The sequence below is a fragment of the Cydia fagiglandana genome, chromosome 9 (genome assembly GCF_963556715.1).
Source record: "Cydia fagiglandana chromosome 9, ilCydFagi1.1, whole genome shotgun sequence".
NCBI classification, from domain to species: Eukaryota; Metazoa; Arthropoda; class Insecta; order Lepidoptera; family Tortricidae; genus Cydia; species Cydia fagiglandana.
This window is the reverse complement of record NC_085940.1, coordinates 11144038-11165587: the sequence shown is the minus strand read 5'-3', so window position 1 is coordinate 11165587 and position 21550 is coordinate 11144038. Positions and strand designations below refer to the sequence as shown.

At 37.8% G+C, this 21550-nt stretch overlaps 1 protein-coding gene across 1 annotated transcript; it reads left to right on the top strand.

The window, feature by feature from the left end:
* Positions 1 to 224: 224 nt before the first annotated feature.
* On the top strand, positions 225 to 21511 carry LOC134667355 (serine/threonine-protein kinase/endoribonuclease IRE1). Its single transcript, XM_063524729.1, has 14 exons — positions 225 to 450; positions 577 to 694; positions 6032 to 6283; positions 6800 to 6994; positions 8909 to 9149; positions 9517 to 10084; positions 11858 to 12039; positions 13543 to 13692; positions 14240 to 14376; positions 15124 to 15314; positions 17112 to 17245; positions 17574 to 17721; positions 18227 to 18415; positions 18896 to 21511. Exons 1-14 carry the CDS (start codon positions 373 to 375, stop codon positions 19346 to 19348), a joined length of 3036 nt encoding a protein of 1011 aa, XP_063380799.1. The 5' UTR covers positions 225 to 372; the 3' UTR covers positions 19349 to 21511.
* Positions 21512 to 21550: the final 39 nt, after the last annotated feature.

Here is a 21550-nt window from a genome sequence, read left to right as displayed (position 1 = left end):
AGACATAGATAATCATACCGTTTTTGTTTGACGCTAGTACTAGCACCCAAAAGAAAGGGATAAATATAATTTTCCGAGTCTTACTGACTTACAAATTGTGTTTGCCAGACTATAAGGCGTATGAAGTCCAATCATGTGCACGAGGACTAACTTTCGTCGAAAAACCATTCGTTCACTTACAGTTCATTCGTTCACTTTGCGACGTTTGCTGTCATACTGTCAATGTCAAAAGTACATAATTTCCGTCGAACTTGTGGCCAAAACATGTACATGACAAATATTTTCTTTTGTATTAGAATTGTTTCATTGTTTTTGTCTAAAATAATGTGATTTAATATTTGTGTTTACTAAGGTGTATTTAAATAGAAAAAGATGAAGAGCTTGTTGTTTATAACACTGTTTGTGTTCGGGTCCTACGGCCTCGGATCTATAGTGGACAAGGAATCGAAGGTTCGTGAGAGTTGCCAAGTGCATCGCATTGATTACTTGCCTCTACTTGAGGCATTTAGTAATTACATGCCTCTGAAATAGCTATATTCTGAATGAATGTGATTGTGATTAGTGTATGTTTTGTAGGAGAGCACTGAGTTATCACGAGCGCGGGATGACCGGCCCCTGTTGTTCGCTACGTTAGGAGGCGGCATGGTGGCCGTGGAGCCCCACTCCGGAAATATTATTTGGAAACTCAAAGATGGTATGGCTAAAAGTAATCATTTAGAAAATTAATACACTTCTTTAGTTGGGATTTTATTTTATTTCATATTTTATGAACCATAGCAAAGACAAGGAATTCCAACTAAAGAATGATCTAACATTGAATAATAATTGAAGGAATAAGGCATTTATGTAGTATTGTAAGGACAGGTTTTATTTAGTGTTTATAATGTTTATATATTATCTGTACTGAATGAAGAAAACTGATACAAGGTTGTAAACAAGGTTCTTAATTGGTTAAAAACAAGTACCAATAGTGGTATAGTCACGGACGGTCTAGAATGCAAAATGACTAGTGTAATATTTTGCCTATATTGTGAATGGTCTAGAACGCAAAATGACAGCTTTTTTATATCACACAGGTAGGTTAGGTTCGTTAGTTATCTTCAAATGGTCGAAGGTTGACATCACTAATGTAAAGATAAAATGACGGAAAATGATGTAGGCAGTTTGTGATTTGGACCGTTCGCGATGTAGACTAAGAGCGATATAGGCAAAATGTTACTCTAGTAATTTTGTGTTCTAGACCGTCCGTGAATAACCCCCAATAGCGACTAAAAATTCAAGTGAGTGAAACCATTGCCAGTTTGAAATATGTCTCACAAAAGTTTAATTTCAATAACTGATACAAAATTGTAAACAAGGTTCTGAATTGGTACATAGTACAAGTTAAGTCCATTGTTTTATATTTCCAGCAAATTGGAATAGTGACAATAAACCAATTAAATTTCATACATACATACTTTAAATATTATATGTTTAGACATTGTGCACAGTACATGATGGTATTTTTTCCTTTCATTTGTGCTTAATCCCGTTAGCGTAGCGCCAAACACTACCATTCAGCATTACTTTTTTTGTGCTTAGTACCTCACTTAGACCACTATAAGTGAAATAATAAGGTGATATACCATCAATAGGCTACATTCCTACTAGTCAAATCAGCTTCTTTTTTAGAACTGTCAAAACGATTTGCTAATATGGAATTTATATGAAAACGAATGTAGTGACGTCAGAGTCAACTCACCTACTTTTTATATTTCAATCCGATATATTAAATAGAAATAGTGCTTAAAAATAACTGCTGCATATGTTTTTCTAATTATTATCTGGTGCTTTATTCCGTGTACGGTGTGAAATAATTTATTTTAAGTAGAGGAGACATCCCTATCAAATACTACAGGTTAACATTCACACAAAAAGGTTTAAAAACTTGGCATAGGGTTTTATATTTATTTTTTATTTAATAGTTATTGGTAAACAAATTATAACTGTCTATCATGTAATTAAATTTCAATTTTGCATTCCCACTGTAGGAGTTTGCCATGCAAAGATATCAATTAAAATTGTAATGTTCATGGTAATATAGTAAGTCACAAATACTAAATGATTTTCAGCAATTGCACAAAATCATAGTGATTTATTTGCTTGAACATTGTTGGAATTAGTACTCTTACATCATAGCAATAAGAGCCATTTTACAATAAATGCTTGATTGAAACAAGTTGATTAAAAAGTAGCCTGGTATCTGTGTAATTAATGAAACTGATACAATTTGTAGTAAGTTCTAGAATAGTAGATTAAAACATTTAAAACGTTGATAAAAAACTGCAGACAAAATAGTAGCTTCAATTATGTCATGCTTGGCACACCTGGGTTAACAATGTATTGTTATGTTGTTTTAGCATCTGTTGATTAACAATTTGTTGTAATATTATTTGAATTTTATTCCAACACTTGACTTTCTAGTAGTTTTCAATGTTAATGATGCAAAAACTACGACATGATGCAAAAATAAACCTGTAGACATGTTATGCACGCTTGTTTTTAATTCTTAGATAACAACAATTATTTGAGATAAAAAAATGTATACTCTTGCCACCTTGTTTGCATCCTATTACTCACCATCAGATACATTGGAGCAGCTAAGGCGCGCGTGTTCAGATATTGTGATCACCTTGGCCGCTCCGATATATCTGATGGCGACTGTACATGTATTTATTATGGGTTGTGCTTAACATGAACTGTTTGTCTTGGTATTGACAATGTGTGTGATTGTGTACACCTGTTCTTACCATGGAATCTAAAATAGGAATTTCTTCTCCCTCTAACAACACTAACAGTATTAAATTCCCTGCTGAGGTATTTCTTGAGGGACTAGAGTCGGGTTTTTCATTAAAGAAATGTGCCTAAAGATTTTTAAATGTTCAGATTCCCGTGTACCCAGCGTTAACACTTGAAAGCAAAAAAAATAGCCCAGGGAGTGAGTTTAGGCCTCGATGATGCTCAATTGATTGTCCTAATTCCTAACGATTCTGGTTAAGAAAAAATGTACAAAGATACAAAAATAGTTTTAATTCTAATTTACTCTGCACATTGCTATTAAAATGTGACTGTAGTATATAAACTGTTTATTTAATATTTACCAAAACCAATAAAAATCATATTTTATCATAAAGAAATCCCACACATGGTAATAAAACTAATAAAAAACAAAACAGATAACATAATTTTAGTTCATTTATAGTAACTGTTTGATAACAAGTTATCACTAATCACTAACACAGCAAAAACCGGAACAAGTAAAAACCTTCTGATATCTTTGCTAATCTGTTTACAAACATTATTTTAATTTGAGACACTAAATGTTCGTTAGTAGCTCTTTTCCATTTTTATACCACACAAATAAATTATACAGACTTTAATAACATCAAAGTTGACATCAAAAGATATTACATTACATTTTTGCACCTTACTCGTTTGTAATAAGCCGAAGAATGTAGACATATTTTTGATGTCGACTGTACTGGTAGCAAATTTATAATTGATAATTTTGTTGATCTTTTTCCTGCATTACAATTACATACTTATTGCTACTAAGCTTCTATTAACAAAAAACTACTAGGAAGGATGAAATTATATTTTTAATACAGTTGCTCAAAAAGTGCTACTTTACGTAGCTGTTTAGCGTGCGGAAAGTTGGTTATCTCGAACTAGTGCTTTTTACTTTTCCAATTTTTTTAAATTTATACTTGTTCCAATTCACGACTACTTATTGATGAGTGTTAATATTAGTTTCCTTTAAACGTCGTAATCAGCATAAAAACCTACCGTTAATGTAAGAATACGAAAAATATTACATATTTCATATTTAATTACTTACCTCTTCATCATTATAACACGTTTAATTTTTAATATTCAATATTGAAAATTCCGTTCTTAATAAGTTGACTGAATGGAACGGAATAGCTGTCAAACGCCCATAGATATAATATACTTAAAGACGACGTCTAACCGAGCTGTCACTGTTACCACTTTTGTTTAGTGTACGATTAACAATGTTTTTCTTATTTTTTCGCAACTGTATTAAAAAACGTCGTTCGATACACGTGCGGAAATGTCATTCTTCACTCGTCCCGAGTCTTGCCACTCGCCTGCGGCTCGTGGCAAGATATCTCGGTACTCGTGAAGTAATGACATACCTTCCGCACTAGCATCGAAATGTACTATTTCCGCATGCTGTATTTTTAATATTTTGTTTAGTTTAATCGAACATTATTAAAATAACGCTAACTTTAACTTAACTATCGATGTAACCAATATAGGTTTAACCAAAAAACGATTACCAATTTTATCTGAGATTAGCCAGAAAATTGGTGCGCAAATGGCGTTTTGGTGCATATTTCGTTGGTGCGCATGTTCGCTCGCACCTTTGAAATCTTTGGGTAGAACTAGAATAGGTACCTACATATCTAATTAATACGTTAGTTAGCTTATGTCGTATACTCAAAACTACAGAGCCGATTTCGATGAATGAAGTGTAATTCATTAGTTTTTATAGAATATAATTATAGTGACTCTACTATAGAGTCTCTATACGAGGGCCGTATCACACAAGTGACATACTTAGGTGTCAATTTTAAGCGACTTCCAACAAAAATGAAGACCTCCTAGATGTCAAAATTCCGTAGTTGGGTTATAGTTAAATACCCAAACTCTTTAGGCACATGTTGAATGCATTTGTTTTAGTGATAAAATGTTATCTTAACGCATTATAATAATACGAGCATGTGGCAGTCTGTTTCATGGTCTCGAGTAGGTAATAGTAATCAAATATGGATCATTATGAGTCAATGCCGTATGTTCAGTTATGTTGATTTTAGATAACGTTTTTTGTAACCATTTTTTTCCATTTGGTCGATCGATACATTACTTTGTCATATCGACATTGTAGTTATCGCGACATTAACTTCTCTTTTCGTGTATGTTTTATGCATTTCTTAATTTAAATATCTTGCTAGCTAATATTATGTAAGCGGGGTCACGTACCTCTTTGTCATAATTTTGTTCTTAGCTCCTTAGCAATGTCGGTGGTACGTAACTTCACGCGAAAACTAAGTCAATTGTGTACCTTAATGGTATGGAAATAAGGAATATAATTGAGAGTTCATATGTGGTTACTATACGTGCTAAGTGCGGCATAGTTTTGCACTCATGTGTGAAATAAGTACATATGACGTCAGTTGTGTCGCTTAAGGCTTTTCTTACATTGATTGTTAAAATGCAATCTGTACATTTTTGTTTTACGCACAGAATTAAACAGCAGTTACTGATATATTTAGACACTTGCAAAAAACACAATCATGCCGCAATCTAATACCTAATGGGTGAGGTTTTTTTAGATGGTACTCTTAGAAAAAGTCCGCGCGGGCAGTAAGTACCTATCTACCTATAAGCTAAACAGTTAGCGATACTGTTAATATATTATGGCTCTTTTTTATTCACATGGCAATCATCTATTAATATATTATCGTACGTTTCGTCCCTCCCAATCGTACTTACGTAGTTCATACATAAGTAGGTACTTACCTATAAGTACGAAACGTTACCGCTTTCGCGTTAGCGCTGCCTTTGTAGTTTTTACGCCTATACTTATGAACCCTTTAGCAGGCTAAGGGATATATATTTCCCATATACGGTACTTCAAACATGTGTTCTATTTTCAATCAGTAAAACTGACATTTGATTGTCATTTTTGAATTCTCAGCGTGGTAAAGGGTTAAGTTATTATAAAACGGGCCATTGTAAACCTTAATGGAATGCACGAAGTATATTGTAGAATAGTAGTAGTATTCAACTGACACCGTCCGCGTCTGTGGCCGTCTTTGGCGACGTGTGGCCCTTATTCATAAACGTTTACTAAAGTTGACAAGCTATAATAATACCAATACGTCGGAAAGGGACAAACGATTATTATCGGCTTGTCAACTTTAGTAAACGTATATGAATAAGGGGGTGAATCACTTCGTTGTTACAGAGCCAGTCGTAAAAGTCCCCAACCAGCATGACAGCCTCATGCCCCAGTTCCTGCCTGATCCCCGTCACGGCTTCCTGTACATGTACGGGCCGCGGGGCGACCAGCAGATGCTCAAGAAGATGCCCCTGACGATACCGGAGCTCGTGGCCAACGCCCCCTGCCGGTCTACAGAGGGCATCCTCTATACGGGGAAGAAGAGTGATACGTGGTTCATTCTTGATCCACTGACCGGTTCACGGGAACATGTTTCAGGTAAAATTTACCTTAAAATTAAATTGCAGGATTCGGAGTGTCAGGCGTAGCCCGACGTACGTGACACGCTGTACGCTTACCAAAACCGGGCGTTTTCGGCGCCCTCATACAGCTCAAAGCGTTGAGCGTAACCCGACGTACGTGGCGCACTGTACGCGATCCAAAGAGGAAAACTTAAAAAAGTGGCTGAATTCATTCTTTTTCTCACCAAAATTTCTTATTTTCCGAAGTTCAATTATTTCCGCTAAATACGTCCTTAGGTGGATAAAGCCTCCGAGCGTTCTACAAGGACATGTGCTGCACAGCATCTTATATGTATCTGATCTTGTCGGTCCTACTAGTTGTGATCTGATTATAGTACCTAGTTGTGGAATACGGGCCCCACATTTAGAATTTGTACCCTTGCTCTGTTTTAAGATGACACATGGAACAAAATCTAGAAAGAGAGAGCAAGAGAGAAATTTAAGGCTCATTATATGTGAAAAATCGGTTGTAATAAACTTCTTACTTTTGTAGGTTTTGACAAGGAAAAGATTTTCAATAGCGACGAAGCGGACACGTGTTTTCCGGACAAAAAGCGTGGTATCTACGTCGCGCGCACAGAGTATAACATACTGATGCACGACTCTAAGCATGAAGATCAGAAGTGGAATGTTACCTTCTTCGACTACTCTTCGCTCGCCATGGGCAAGGAGATGATCAATGATTACGGTGAGTTGATTAGTTTTCTACGATAACATGTTGAATATCGATGAAGTGGAAATTTGCTAACCGGACATAATGCGTGGGATCAACATCGCGTGCTCACTACTTAATACCTAAGATCTGAAAATTATTTCGCACTGGTTGAATAAGTACTAGTTTGTCAAGAAGCATGGTTTTTAGTAACCGGTTTGGTTGGTCAGTCTGGCAAGGCTTTAAACATGTTGATATATTTGATATACTTGGTCAAGCAAATCTTGTCAGTAGAAAAAGGCGCGAAATTCAAATTTTCTATAGGACGATAACCCTTCGCGCCTACAATTTTTAAATTTGCCGCCTTTTTCTACTGACAAGATTTGCTTGACCATCTATAGCATTACGTAAAGAATAAAAAAGAACGCATGACGCTTTCTAATTTTAATTCAATAAATCAAGCATCATTATATATTCCAAAATATGCAGCGTGAAATTAACGCGAAAAATGTGTTTATTTAAGGAGTGTAAGGTGCATTGAGTTGAGTAAACTGCGTCGGTAAAAAACACGATTTTTTTTGTATAATAATTTTATTGATATAAATTTATGTTTTTGATTCAACTTTAGCTATATTCAATCGGAATCTTCCGGTTTTTCATTCTACTTTAGGTATATTCAATCTCAATCGTCCGCCGCGCACCGTTATTCTTAGAATAGAACTCTAAAATTGATTGCGCTGTTTTTTCAAACATACTGAATTATATTGTCGGTAGCTTGCTGTGAAGAAAGAACATTCTGCAAATATTTTTCTGAGTTGCATGATATTCCAGGTTCTTTGAACTATAAGGTACATGAGTAAATTAAATAGTAAATACCGTCTCGTTGTAAATATGGAGAATAAAATTGCGTTTGAGTGAAATGTGAGTAAGGATAGTGAGATATATGTTAACGTGGCTCGCCAAATTATTGTTCCCAAAATGATTTTGTTATTTGGTAAAACATGTAAGCTTGATGTACAGTCAGCTGTAGAGGAAAGATAGCCGGGTCCAAAATTATTTTCGTTGGCTTGTTTATTGTGCCCAAAAAAAGAGCTTTTTATATGGGGTGCATGGGGTATTCTCAAGAGTCTCGTCTTAAAAATCTTCAAGCGATGCTTTGTGACTGTGACTATAAAGTGGCTTTGAGTCTGTTAGTCATCCGTGGCGTGGTAAATTAGCAAACACTTCAGAAACAAGTCGGCTAAAAATGCATTGCACGCCAATTATAATGAAAATAAAGGCAGCTACAGTATCACATCCACAGACTACATCTTTTTATTCAGATATAGATCGGACAAGGACAAAGTTTGTTACACTTTACCCGAGTGCAAATATTTACCAGCCAGATTAATACGCGTTCAATGAACCTAGTTAGCCCGCATCACGATGTTCGGTTCTTTATCGCTAAGGCCTATCGTAATCCATTTGTTACACCTTGTTACTTATTAAAATTATTTTTATTCTAGGTAAATAAAATTACCGAGAATTTAATTTAGTTGAAATTATGATTAGGTATGCATATATAATGTCGTCCGATACGTTATATTACATAGGATATCGACGACAATCCAATATTATAGTGTCACTAAGCTGTTAATAATGGAACCGAGAGTTGGCTATAGGAACTCAGAATTATTGTATAAAAAAACTACAATAAATATAAAAGCTTATCTTTTTTTATAAAAATCAATATTACATGTATCACATAGATGTACGAAAGCCGGTGTAGATACAGTCAACTGTAAAATATGGGTGCACAAATCATCTTAAAAATTATGTCCTATAACTCTTATGTCAGGGAATTAAGAACATATTTTTGAATAAGTTGGCTACACCCATACTTTTACAGTTGACTGTACCACGTAAATAGTCATTTAGAATAACATTCCATTAATTAGTCATTAATTTTAGGCATAATCCACTTCACGTCGACATCGAACGGTCGCGTGATGTCCTTCGACCGCAAGACTGGCGACCTGGTGTGGTCGCACCACTTCGAGACACCCGTGGTCGCCGCGTACCTGCTAGACAGGGAGGGACTCATCTCCGTCCCTTTCAACTCTATTGGCGATGACACCCTGGACCACATCATGGAGGACGCCACAACTCTTAGCAATGGACAGGGGATAAAGAATTCTAATATTGAATTATAGTAAGTACCTACTTTAGCGTTGTTATATAACAATATTGATATCAAAATGAGTATCTCTTTGTGTATAATAGTTATTGTGCCGTGTGCTACGAACCGTGATAACAATACCATAATTAAGTACTATTAAAATAATACATATACGCAGCAAAAAACATAAATACAAATATGGTTGCAAAAAGAAAAAGCTTGGTACTTTTCAGCCCTCATGGTAATAAAATAGAGTCGCATTAGCATAAATGAACATTTAGAAATCGTCCTTATCGGTAACCAACCTTTTAACTGTATTCTGTTATTTATATGCTTTTACGGTGGCCTTTAGAAAGTATTGTTTGTGCTAAAAAGTTAAAATTATCCTATTTTATTTCAGCCCAACATTGTACGTGGGCGAGCACAACCACGGCCTATATGCTTTGTCGTCTTTAGTGGACAAAAACACCATCACTATATCTACGGGACAAACGCAACCATTACTCCTCGAAGGACCAACGGCCACGGAAAACAAAAACACAGAGAAACCATACGAGCCCGTTAAAAATGTACATTACAAATTAAACGATTTGAATGTGCACGTTTCAGCGCCGTACTTGTTGCTCGGACACTATAAAGTGCCAGAATTGACGACAGCCTGGTCGCCCGCATTGCCAAACACAAACTTTTTATTCAAAAACGACAATGATGCAATAAAGTTGATAAACGGCAAAATATCAGACGCTGAGAATGACGTGGAGAATGAAACAAATGAGAATTCTATGCAAGTGTCTGTGTCTGTGCAAACTGAAGACTTATTCGAAGGGTTTACGTTCAATTTTAGGCCTGATTTGTGGTACAAGCGAGGCTATATATGGCTCCATCAGCAAGAGAATAAGGCGCTTAAAGTGGCGCTTATCATCTTGGTTGGACTAGTCATCACCATGTTTTGGTATCTCCGGTATCAGGTATGTTATGATTACTATGATAAAAATCTGATACGTATTAGCAAATGATTGGTGTATTACCTGACCTGATAAACTTAACATTAGGATGTTGACAAAATGAAGTACGCACTACTACGTCTCTTGGAAACCTCGAAGGATCGTAGTAAAAACTAAAAAAAATCAAGGCAATATGGACTCTATTCCGCTCAAGTTATGATTGAATTTCATATTAAAGTTACGAGTTGACATTGACGCGCATTCTCCACAGATGTTTGTGTGTACCAATCGGTTAGTTGGCCATTATGCGCGATTGTTTGCCCAGATGGAATGATTAAAATTCACGCGTGTTACATTTCTTATTCACATTTTACACTCATTTCAATATTGTAAACTTATTTCATTCGTCTCTAATAACGTTTTTTTAAAGATGGTAACCTCATTTGTAAATGGGTAAACAAAAAAAGTGTTTTAGATCAATCCCATACGTATTATTATGCATATTTATTTTACTTCATTTAACGTTCCTAGTTATTGGAGTATTACGCGTTCTTGGGATGTTTATCTCCAATACTTATCGGGAGTTTATATTATAGTTGCCAAGCGGCTGTGAATTCCTATTTATATTACAACATAAGTTTTTATTATCACCTAGGTATATTCGCAGTTATGAAGCTAACCTTAGTCTTAACAGGAATGCATACAAATATGTCACACGATTTATAGTGCATTTATTGGATTGCCATTTGATTCCGTGCTCTATCAACTGAAGAATAAAGTTCATTTTTCGATTGTCGAAGGCTGCTATCGGCTTAACCCAATAATAAGCGTCACTTAATTTACTGGTTTTCATACACGTTATTAATAATTTTGGTGGACTAACTGTAGGTACTGTTAACATATTTTTCCTATTTTATATTGTTGTGTAATAAATATAACGTTATATTAAAAAAAATATTGTCAATTGTAATCAAACGTAATAAGTATCATTAATTTAACAATTTGGCTTTTCAAACTATCAGCTTTATAAAATAAAGTCGAATTTAATGCAAAGTGTAGCATACTTATCATTAAAAATATCACGTACTTTATCTACAAAGGGGTTGGTGCACCGGTTAATTGGACAACGTGAAAAACTCGAGTTATCTAATCAATTGAATGACACCATTTCTAGAGTTCATAGGATTTAAAAAAAAAGATAATGTTGATGGCCACAACCGTTACCGTTGGACGAAATGTATTGTTTCCTGAGTATTCCCAGAATTATCTTTGGCGCGCATATCAAGGTTGAGATTGAAACTAGCCGGTAAATCCGATGAGGAAATAAATAATAGGGGGACATAATCGCGATAGTATTATACAAGTTATTTTACATTATGTAATATTAACTATTACAGTAATCGTAAAAATACCTATTATTATGGCTTAACGTGTAACCAGTTTATCTATACATTGTCTATTTTTAACACTAAATAAATAAGTTATTATGTATGTATAACTACGTAACTTACGCATCCTAGACATGTAATATTAGAAATAATCAATCTTGCAATTGCACAATGGTTAACTGAATTTTATGATCAGTTTTTAAACATTTTATTGTATACCTTCTCATAATCATCAGACTCTTTAAAATCTGTCAATCAGAAACTAAATGGATTAGGTACCTCTTTGTACATATTTCATCAGCAAACAAATTCAAGACCATTTAACAAGTGCCATAACTTTCATTCTGGCTATGCTAGATCAAAATCTGGTCTAAGATCGCCAAATGACCAAATTCCTATTTGTCTTTAGGCCCGCGAATTCCAACAGCTGTCCCAAGGTGGTTCTCGTGGTTCTAATTATTCCACATCCTCAAGTGGCGAGGTGACCGGCCAGCTGGAGGAGCTAGGAGACGGCGAGGTCAAGATCGGCCGCATCACCTTCCGCACCGACCACGTGCTTGGCAAGGGATGCGAAGGCACCTTCGTCTACAGGTCAATTGAGTTCCCATGCCCTTTTTTTTGTATAATCTTCAGTTCATTTACTATATATTTCCTACCATATTTTGAACGTTATCCTTCTTTGATAGGCTTCAACCTATGATACAACTAAAAAAAATTTTACAAACTTAACTATTAATTTTAAATTACAAAAGATTTTTCGAGTTAAGGAGTGTGAATTAATTCTATATTCTTTTCATATAGAACTAATTACATACTACTATTACAGTTATATTATATTGTTACAAGATAGGGGATTCGATTGTTCTCTCATTTTAAGCATGTGTTTCTTTATAATGTATCTAGCTTGCCCACATGTTCGATCTTCTAATGAGCTTATTAATTCATTTGGAAATCTATTCAAACTGACACCCTCATACCCATTTCAAGGAATGACGTTCCATTACTACCTACCTATTACATTACTGTGATAAGCCGTAAAATCAACTAAATCAATATGCCATGCCAGTTGATTACTTTCTGGTAATTAAAATAGGTTAATTCGATTAATCCGTTCGCTACGGCTGGGTAATCTTTGATAACATATTATCAGTGTAGAAGGAAACAGAAACAAAACCCTGTTCCAAGACTTCCAAGCGATAGAACGAATTCGAAATCTGCAGAAAATCGATTATCAATAAGGCATTTCTTGCTGCGTCACAAAGATAACGAGCGCGGAGTTTCCCGCGTGGTAAACAACGTGATTTTTAAGTTTACATACTTATAATATGAGACAACATTTCATGTTGCTAGTTGCACAGTTTTAAGCACTGGCGGTTAGGTCAGATGGGTGACCGCTTTGAGGATTTACCGATCGCTTAAAATTGTAAACGATATGTTAACCGCAGATTGCGGCTGGTATTTAAGACGACAGTCCTTAAACCGAGCTTCAACCAACAGTTGAAAGATTTTCAACTTGCCTGATTATTTAAACAAAGACTAAGATATGCAGCCAATCTTCTGTAATCGTAATAATTAAGGAAAATAGGGTAAAAGGTGCTCTGCTAAGTTAGGTCAATCGGATTAGGGTTCCCCTAGATATGTCGACGCGGAATCGGCAAAATACGATAGGAAAAAGCTTTATGTCCGCGCAATAAGAGCGAAAAAGTCGTCGTTTGGCTCGGCTCGCGACGGCCGACGACGCCGGACGCGTCGACCGGTTTTTCGCTCTTATTGCGCGGACATAAAGCTTTTTCTTATCGGCTTTTGCCGAATGCGCGTCGATATATTTGGGGAGACCCTTACGAGTCATATTCATTTGGTGCACTAGCCCAAGCCGAAAAGTTGATCGGATATTTAGCCCCACAATATTAATGCTATCAAGTCCTAGTTTCACTTCTGGGTTTACCAAACTTATCTGGATTGACTCCACAGCTCACAGACACAAGTTTGTACAGTGTATTTTTTAAGAGTATTCCCAAAACCTTTTGAGCTCTTTCAAAAGGTATTCTATAGGATTTAATATACATAATTATACTCAAATTAATGTATTTTTAGGGGAACTTTTGACAAGAGAGCGGTAGCCGTGAAGCGTCTCCTACCGGAGTGCTTCACGTTCGCCGACCGCGAGGTGGCGCTGCTGCGCGAGTCCGACGCGCACGCGCACGTGGTGCGCTACTACTGCACCGAGCGCGACAAGCAGTTCAGGTGAGACATATTGCGATCATCAATTACAATTTTGTCGGGGAGGTGCCGACCTGCTAATGCTGCAGTGAATGTAGCCGTACATTTGCGGCTAAAATCGATTATGTCAGCCACCTGAGAGTTCCCGGACGTCGCTCTCAATAATCACTAAATAGTCGCCGTGGTCGAAACCGGCCAGAACAGTATGATGATGATGATACATTACAATTTTGAACTTATACTATTGACTTCTTCTTCCTCGAGTTATCCCGGCATTTTGCCACGGCTCATGGGAGCCCGGGGTTCGCTTGACTATTATTGAACTTATATTGACTCTGGCCGTCTAAAGTTTAGTTTACTTAGCTAACGCCAATAGCCGACGAAGGGTGCACTTTGAAATGATATATGTACATATTAATAGAGGTGGTTTAAAGTCTGTAAGAAATTGTGATGGCTGTGAGCGAGGCTCTAGCTCTGAGCGGGGTATACTGCCCCGCTGCCGTACATATCTCCGATGAAAGTTAAAAGTCGTTGTACCTTCCAAATATCTTACAATTACATTTGATTACAGGTACATAGCGCTCGAACTGTGCTCGGCGACTTTGCAAGATTACGTGGAGAAGAAGTTAGATCACTGCAGGATAGACTCCGTGGAAGTTCTGCGGCAAGCCACTATGGGGCTCGCGCATTTACACTCTATGGATATAGGTTGGTGTTATCTTACTTCTAATAAATATTCTATTATGCTTTGTTTTATTAAGTGTGTAGCGCGATAACGCGTTCGAGAAACTCCAGCGGTTAAAGCATACTAAAATAAAAGCATTTTACTTTTGGAAGTCATTCATAAATAACAATAAGTTGATAGTTTTCACACACACAAAGCTAAAATAGTAGATGCCACTACACCACCCATCATATCCTAATTAATTAATGGCTCAGAACGGGTTTTAGTTTGTTAAGTTTTATACATACATACATAATATGTAAAATTGAATTAATTAATACAGTTAGAAAATTATATACTTACATTCGCGACCCACTCTTGCTAATGTATAACGCTTTCTTGCATTTTATTAATTTTCATTTGTGACTTGTGTAAGATTATTCTGTAATGTTTATATAAGGGTGTGGTATTCCATCTGTCCAATATCTTGGTCCAATGTATATGTGAATCTCACATTTTGTTTAACCTTTTGGACGCCGATATATCCGCACCGCAGGTTCAACGCCAAAGACCGATTAATCGGTCACAGACCACAGAGCAACATAGACCTACGTGCACATATGCATAAAGTTCAATTTCAGTTTTGACACTTCGGTGCCGTGGCGTCCGAGTGACAGCTTATGTGTTTGACACGGCGTCGAAAAGGTTAATAAGAGAGTGAGACGCAATGCACATTGGACAAGTGGAACAACTGGAACACCACCCTAAGATCTTTGAATGCTTTCTTCCAGTCCACAGAGACATAAAGCCGCACAACGTGCTACTCTCCATGCCGACGGGCACCGGCGAGGTCCGTGCCATGATCTCCGACTTCGGCCTCTCCAAGAAGCTGAACATCGGGCGCGCCAGCTTCTCGCGCCGCTCCGGCGTCACCGGCACCGACGGCTGGATCGCGCCCGAGATGATCAACGGTGAACGAACGGTAATATACAACTGTAAAGCTCTTTCCTCCCGCCCACAGAGACATAAAGCCCCACAACGTGCTCCTCTCCATGCCGACGGGCACCGGCGAGGTCCGTGCCATGATCTCCGACTTCGGCCTCTCCAAGAAGCTGAACATCGGGCGCGCCAGCTTCTCGCGCCGCTCCGGCGTCACCGGCACCGACGGCTGGATAGCGCCCGAGATGATCAACGGCGAACGAACGGTAATATACAACTGTAAAGGTTGATTTAGAAGGCGGGAAAACTCGCATGCGATTTTAGTTACATTGCGGACTGTTGGTTATACGTCCCATTCAACCGACCGATCAAAAACCGCAATGTAAAGAATCTCGTAGCATACGAGTTCTTGCATCGTCTAAATGAGCCCTAAAGCTCTGTTTTCCTAGGATAGCGGTGCCGTCATATAGCGGGCGTCTCCACACAAACTTAACGCGTAATATCTGTAATAACACTAGTTGCATAAGTCCCGGAGGTACTGGCTGGATATTAAGAGAGATAGTTATTGCGATCTAATAAAAGAGAATGCCCGTGCGAAATGGAGGAGTAAAAATTGCAAAGTGCATAGTCCACTTTGGATGGATAATCATTGGACACCCTTTTGGAAGGGTGTGAAAGGGGCCTCTTCCGCATTTCTGCTACGAAGGTTGCGTCGAGTCGCGCCCCATCTTGTGGGGCGGTCTTCCGTCGTTTTCTGTATAGGTATACGACTGTGTGATCTGGTGTGGTGTGGGCCAATTTATTACTACCGGCCGTTATCCAACCCCACGAGCCCACGACCCCTAGCCTGGTGTTACCGTTTGAGCGGGGGCAGGTTTTTTTTTTTTAATCTAATTTTTATAGAGGCTTTGGACACTCTGGGTGAACATGTCAGCCTCATGGGTGCTTTCATAATTGCCTACTCAAGGGAGAGATCAAGAAAGTGGTATACACTGATTGCATTATCAGACAAAGGCTCTGCCAACCAACAATTGATCTGTCCATTGTGCATGGAACCCAAACTACCAAAAATTCTTTTTCTCAAATCCGAATTCCGGACGCAGTCCAACAACACGTGAGACAAGTCATCAGTCCTCTGACAGACTAGACACAGAGGTGACGGTTTAACACCCATCATACACAGAAACTTATTTGTAGGGATGTGTCCGGACCGGACTCGGAATGCTGAGACTAACACTTTTCTAGCGAGATTGGCAGAATCAAACCAGGGTATCCACAAGGGTCTAGCTTGGATTGTTCTGTACCAGATTCCTACACCCCTTGATAAAGCTTGTTCACCAAAATGGTACTCCCATTCCTGTAAACATCTTTTTTTAATTCTGGGAATTATTTCACTTGGATAAGGTATAGAATCTAGTACAGAGCGGGGGCAGGTTACGGGCCGTAGTGAAGGTGACCGGCAGCTTAGGCCATGGACTCTGAAACAGCAGCTTATAAACTAAAACCGAGATAAGAGAGAGAGAGATACTCAGTTGACTGGCTTACAAATTTCTAAGTTGAATTTGACTACTAGATAATTGTTTTCTTCCCACTATAGTTCGTTTTTTTAGCATTAGAAAGAACTCCGCAGAAGCAAGCATGCAGTTTTTATCAGGCTCGCTAATTGTTAATAATTATGGAATTATCTAATGTAACATGGTCAATACATATAATTTACTTCAAATTGTTACCGCTAAAAGTGCCAGATTAAGAACCACAAGCGAACTTCTGCGAAGTTTTTTCTAATGCTAAAAAACGGACTATAAGGAATTATTTGTTTAAATCTGTCCCTTTGTTGCAGACGACGTCGGTAGACATTTTCTCTCTGGGCTGCGTGTTTTACTACGTGCTGTCCCAGGGACAGCATCCTTTCGGCGACGTGCTCAGGCGACAGGCCAATATACTCACTGGAGATTATAATTTGGAACAGCTAGAGTAAGTACGCGCCATTCTCGAGTGTTTCCATTTGTTAACCTTATTGCAAAGACATAAGAGTCAATTTACAGTGTTGCATTTAAGTCAAGAGAGTAAAACTATTTGTTGTTGTTATCGTATCCAATCAGCCATAGGACAATACTGACAATAGTAAGAACGAAACAATGTCAAAGAGTGAAAAGAAACGTTGATTAACTTTTTGTTTGTGACGAAGCTTTGATTAATTTTACAAGTTCATTATGCAATTTAAAGTTTAGGATTCATAGAAAACAGCCAACGACGTTTGCTTTAGTAGAGAAAAATAAGTAAATTATATATTTTTTTACAGTAAAGTATTGCCGAATGAAGAGGTTTTGGTCACTAAGATCCTGATCCGCGCGATGATTTCCGCGCGGCCGCACGCTCGCCCGCCGTGTGAGTCTGTGCTCAAGTACCCAATGTTCTGGGGGAAACAGTCTATTCTTAACTTCTTGCAGGTACCTGTTGTTTTGTTATGAGGCCTCATTCTAGGTTTTAATTTATATGTCGGATTTATAATACTGGTTTCAGGCGAATGAGCCTAAAGTTGTGAACAAATTGTTTAACGCTACTTCTGTCAACATACATATTTGCACTCAGATTCAGTCTCGTCTAGGCAGAGGCAAGTTGACGATCATACTCAACCCTGTGTTCAAATTATAATAAGTAAGGGCTTGTTCAAACAACCATAAGTAATGTCAAATTAATCAAGATAACTTAGCAGACTATGAAACATCCATACAATAAAATTTAACGAACATTTTCATGGTGAAAGTCGGTTTGATGCAACTCTTAGAGGATATATGGCCGCCTATTTTCGACGGAGGGGAACGCCCGTTAATGGCTACTTCGTTTGGTTATATCCTCCAACGGTGCAATCGATTCCATGTACATTTTTTAACATTATTTTTAAACTGTCAGCCCATGTAAAGGTTAGTGTAACAATTGTATAAATGATTGCAGGACGTGAGCGACCAAGTGGAGAGCCTCGGGCCGTCCGCGACGGCGCACCCGCTGGAGACGGGCGCGGCGCGGGTGGTGCGCGGCGACTGGCGCGCGCGCGTGTGCGGCCGCGTGGCCGCCGACCTGCGCGCGCGCCGCACCTACCGCGGCGACCGCGTCGCGCATCTGCTGCGCGCCATACGGAACAAGGTACACACATACTTACACTCTTTGGTACATACTGGACAGAAAATGGGGAACGACTCGTCACCTACGATTAAGGATCGGTTGCATCAAACCGTTTGTCACCGTTAAATCGTTCGCTATTTTTTTTTTGTATGGGAAATTTAATACTTTACAACTGTTTGACGTCTATTAAATGTGGTTGGTGCAACTGGACCTAAATCCTGTACAGTCGGCATCGAATAGATAGTGACGACCGAAGTGATCAAATATATCGGTACTACGGTGTGTCACATATATTTGGGCAGTACTAGGCGACTGGCAAACGAGTCTCTGATGGTCGAAGGTCACTCTAACCTCGACCAGAGCGCTGTATGCTTTGGAAACGACTGAAATCGCAGTGGAGTACAAATCCAAACGTTTATATCAACTATAAAACCAAATAACTTAAGAGTCTTAAGAAATTAGGATTACGAACCTCAACTATAATTAATCTTTGTTTTCCAGAAACACCACTACAGAGAGCTGGAGCCCGAAATAAGAGAAAGCCTGGGCAAATTGCCCGACGGTTTCATCACGTACTGGCTGCAAAGGTTCCCGCTGCTCCTGCCCCACGTCTGGATACAGATGCAGCGGTTTCGGCAGGAAGACATCCTCCAGGACTACTACCCTCACTCCTACACCTTCAGCAGAACGGACGTGGCCGAGCTAGACGACCGGTACGAAGAGGAGCTACCCCCCGCCCTCTGCGATCCAGACACTAATGAACTATTCGTAAAAAGCAAAGTTTATTTTGACGAGAGCAAAGACAGGAAGAAAGAAGGTTCCCCGAGAAAAATTGTCGACTGGAGGAGCAGTGATTATAGGAAACAAGACGATGTCCGGTTAAGAGATAGGCATTACAAGAAAAAAGAGAAGAAGAGAGAGGAAATGCCCGTATGGAGCTTGCCGCCCCAGTAATATTTATATTTATTTAGCACAAATAATGCAAGTTTACTATTATTGTGATTTATTTATTGATTATGAAGAGGATTTTAATATATTGTAAGTAAGAAAGTTATAATAGTGTTGTAAGATCTCTTGTGACTTAATTTAAGGTTTTTAGATTTTTTTTCAGTGACAGAGGATTGAAAATGGATGATACGAGTATTAGGGACCAAAATGGGAATAGACCCTAAAGTAACTAAAGTTATTGCATTCTTTAGGTCAGAAGCTGTCTGGGACAACACTTAAAGTCTATTTATAACGCTTGATTATGCGTCTAGGCTATCTTAGTCTACCTTTTGAGTTTTATTGAACTGGACAGATTGCCCAGTTGTATACTTTTAAGTACGGTACGAGGCCGGTTTTATGAAAGCTTGTTACTTGTAGTATACTTTAGGGCGGTATTTCATCTGTCCAATGTTATTGCGTCTACATCTGCAGGAAGCCGTACATATGGCGGGTGACAGAAGCCTATGGAAGAGACTGGTCAGCAACATTAGGACATGATGTCACGATCCTCAGCATTGAGGGAACGACTGATGATGATGAATGTTATTGCGTCTCACTTTCTCATTTAAGCAAAATGTGAGCCAAAATACACATTGGACAAGTGGAATACCACCCTTTGTGGAAATCTCTTTTAAAATTTAGACTTTTAAATATTACAACTTGTAAGTTTTCATGAATCGGTCCCAGTCAAATTTTTTGTTGTCACTATTATTGCTAAGTTAATGAAATTATCTACACATTTTCCTATAGCTGTCTTTTGACAAACATTCCTGATATTATATTTTTAATTTGTTGTATTTAAAGGTTATGTGCAAGTCATGATGTGTTTGTGTGTGTGTCGGAATATGTGTTGAACCTGTTGTTTATAGCTTGACTATTTGTCAACTTTGCACTAATCCTTTAAAAAGAAACTCGCAAAACTAAATTTAGTATTAGTACAAAATGTACCAAATGACAAATTAAAGGTGGTGTTCAAATTAATATTTGGTTAACGGTTGAACACTGGGATTTCTATAGGTGAAATCACACCTACTTTACTACATAAGGATGTACAATCTAGTTTTTTATTCTTAAGTATGTATATATTGGCCGAGGTGCTATATACATTAATAAAGGTAGGTATGCAAATCAGTAAGGCTCGATATAAATGTATAAAAAATGTTTTTATTTAGTTTAATATAGTGAATAATGTTCCTGTATTACTTATACATAATAACATTAATAACAAATACCTAATGCATAAATTATTCTTTAAAAATATAGGCAGTAAAATATTTTTTCCGTGGATGATGTTAATAAGTTGAGACATGAAAATAATAGTTATTTGTTTTACAAGGGGGCAAAGTTGTTGTTTAACCGCTCGTGCTAATATTGATACCCGAGCATGCGAAAGATACCAAAATTGAACCACGAGCGTAGCGAGTGGTTCGAAAATGGAATCTTGAGCGTTGCGAGGGTTTGAAAGCACGAGGGTTAAACAAAATTTGCCCCCTAGTGAAACACAAAATTTTTCACCACACCAACTCGAAGCAAATATTAAATGTAAAATATCAAACAAAATCAAATCAAATCCAAATGAATGTTATTAAATATTTATCATCCTAAATCATCATTTAAAAGTCAATTCTACCAGCAACCATAAGAAAACAACTCAAAATTTGCATTTGATTACTTTGCCTCACATGTGAATAAAATGCAACTTTGCTATCAGTTTTTGAAGTGCAAAGTAAGCCTTTCCGAGCTGGTGTGGTGAAAACATTTTTTAATATACTACGTCGGTGGCACACAAGCATTACGGCCTGATGGTAAGCAGTCACCGTTGCCTATAGATGCCTGCAAGTCCTTAGATGTTACATGCGCGTTGCCGACCCTAACACTTCGCACCCTCGTTGAGCTCTGGCCACCTTGCTCACCGACAGGAACAAAACACTCCAATAATTTATACATGTAAGGCCCAGACATACAAATGAAAAATCTAGAATTTGCCACTGAATTTTGAACGTTAGTGCAGGGAATAGAGTTGATTTTGGTTTTGTTTTAAAATTGAAAGAAACAAAAGAAATGCGACTCTTTTCCAATTGAATACGATTGAAATTTCATTGAACTGAATAAGTACTATAGGTAGGACCTTGGGCCTTACATGTAAGGTATAAATCTAATTGTTGTAAA

Coding starts and splice junctions, on each gene's coding strand:
- LOC134667355 (XM_063524729.1), top strand. CDS start 373: ATGAAGAGCTTGTTGTTTATAACACTGTTTGTGTTCGGGTCCTACGGC. Junction 14,377..15,123: donor TTTACACTCTATGGATATAG/GTTGGTGTTATC, acceptor GCTTTCTTCCAG/TCCACAGAGACATAAAGCCG. Junction 18,416..18,895: donor TGCGCGCCATACGGAACAAG/GTACACACATAC, acceptor TTTGTTTTCCAG/AAACACCACTACAGAGAGCT.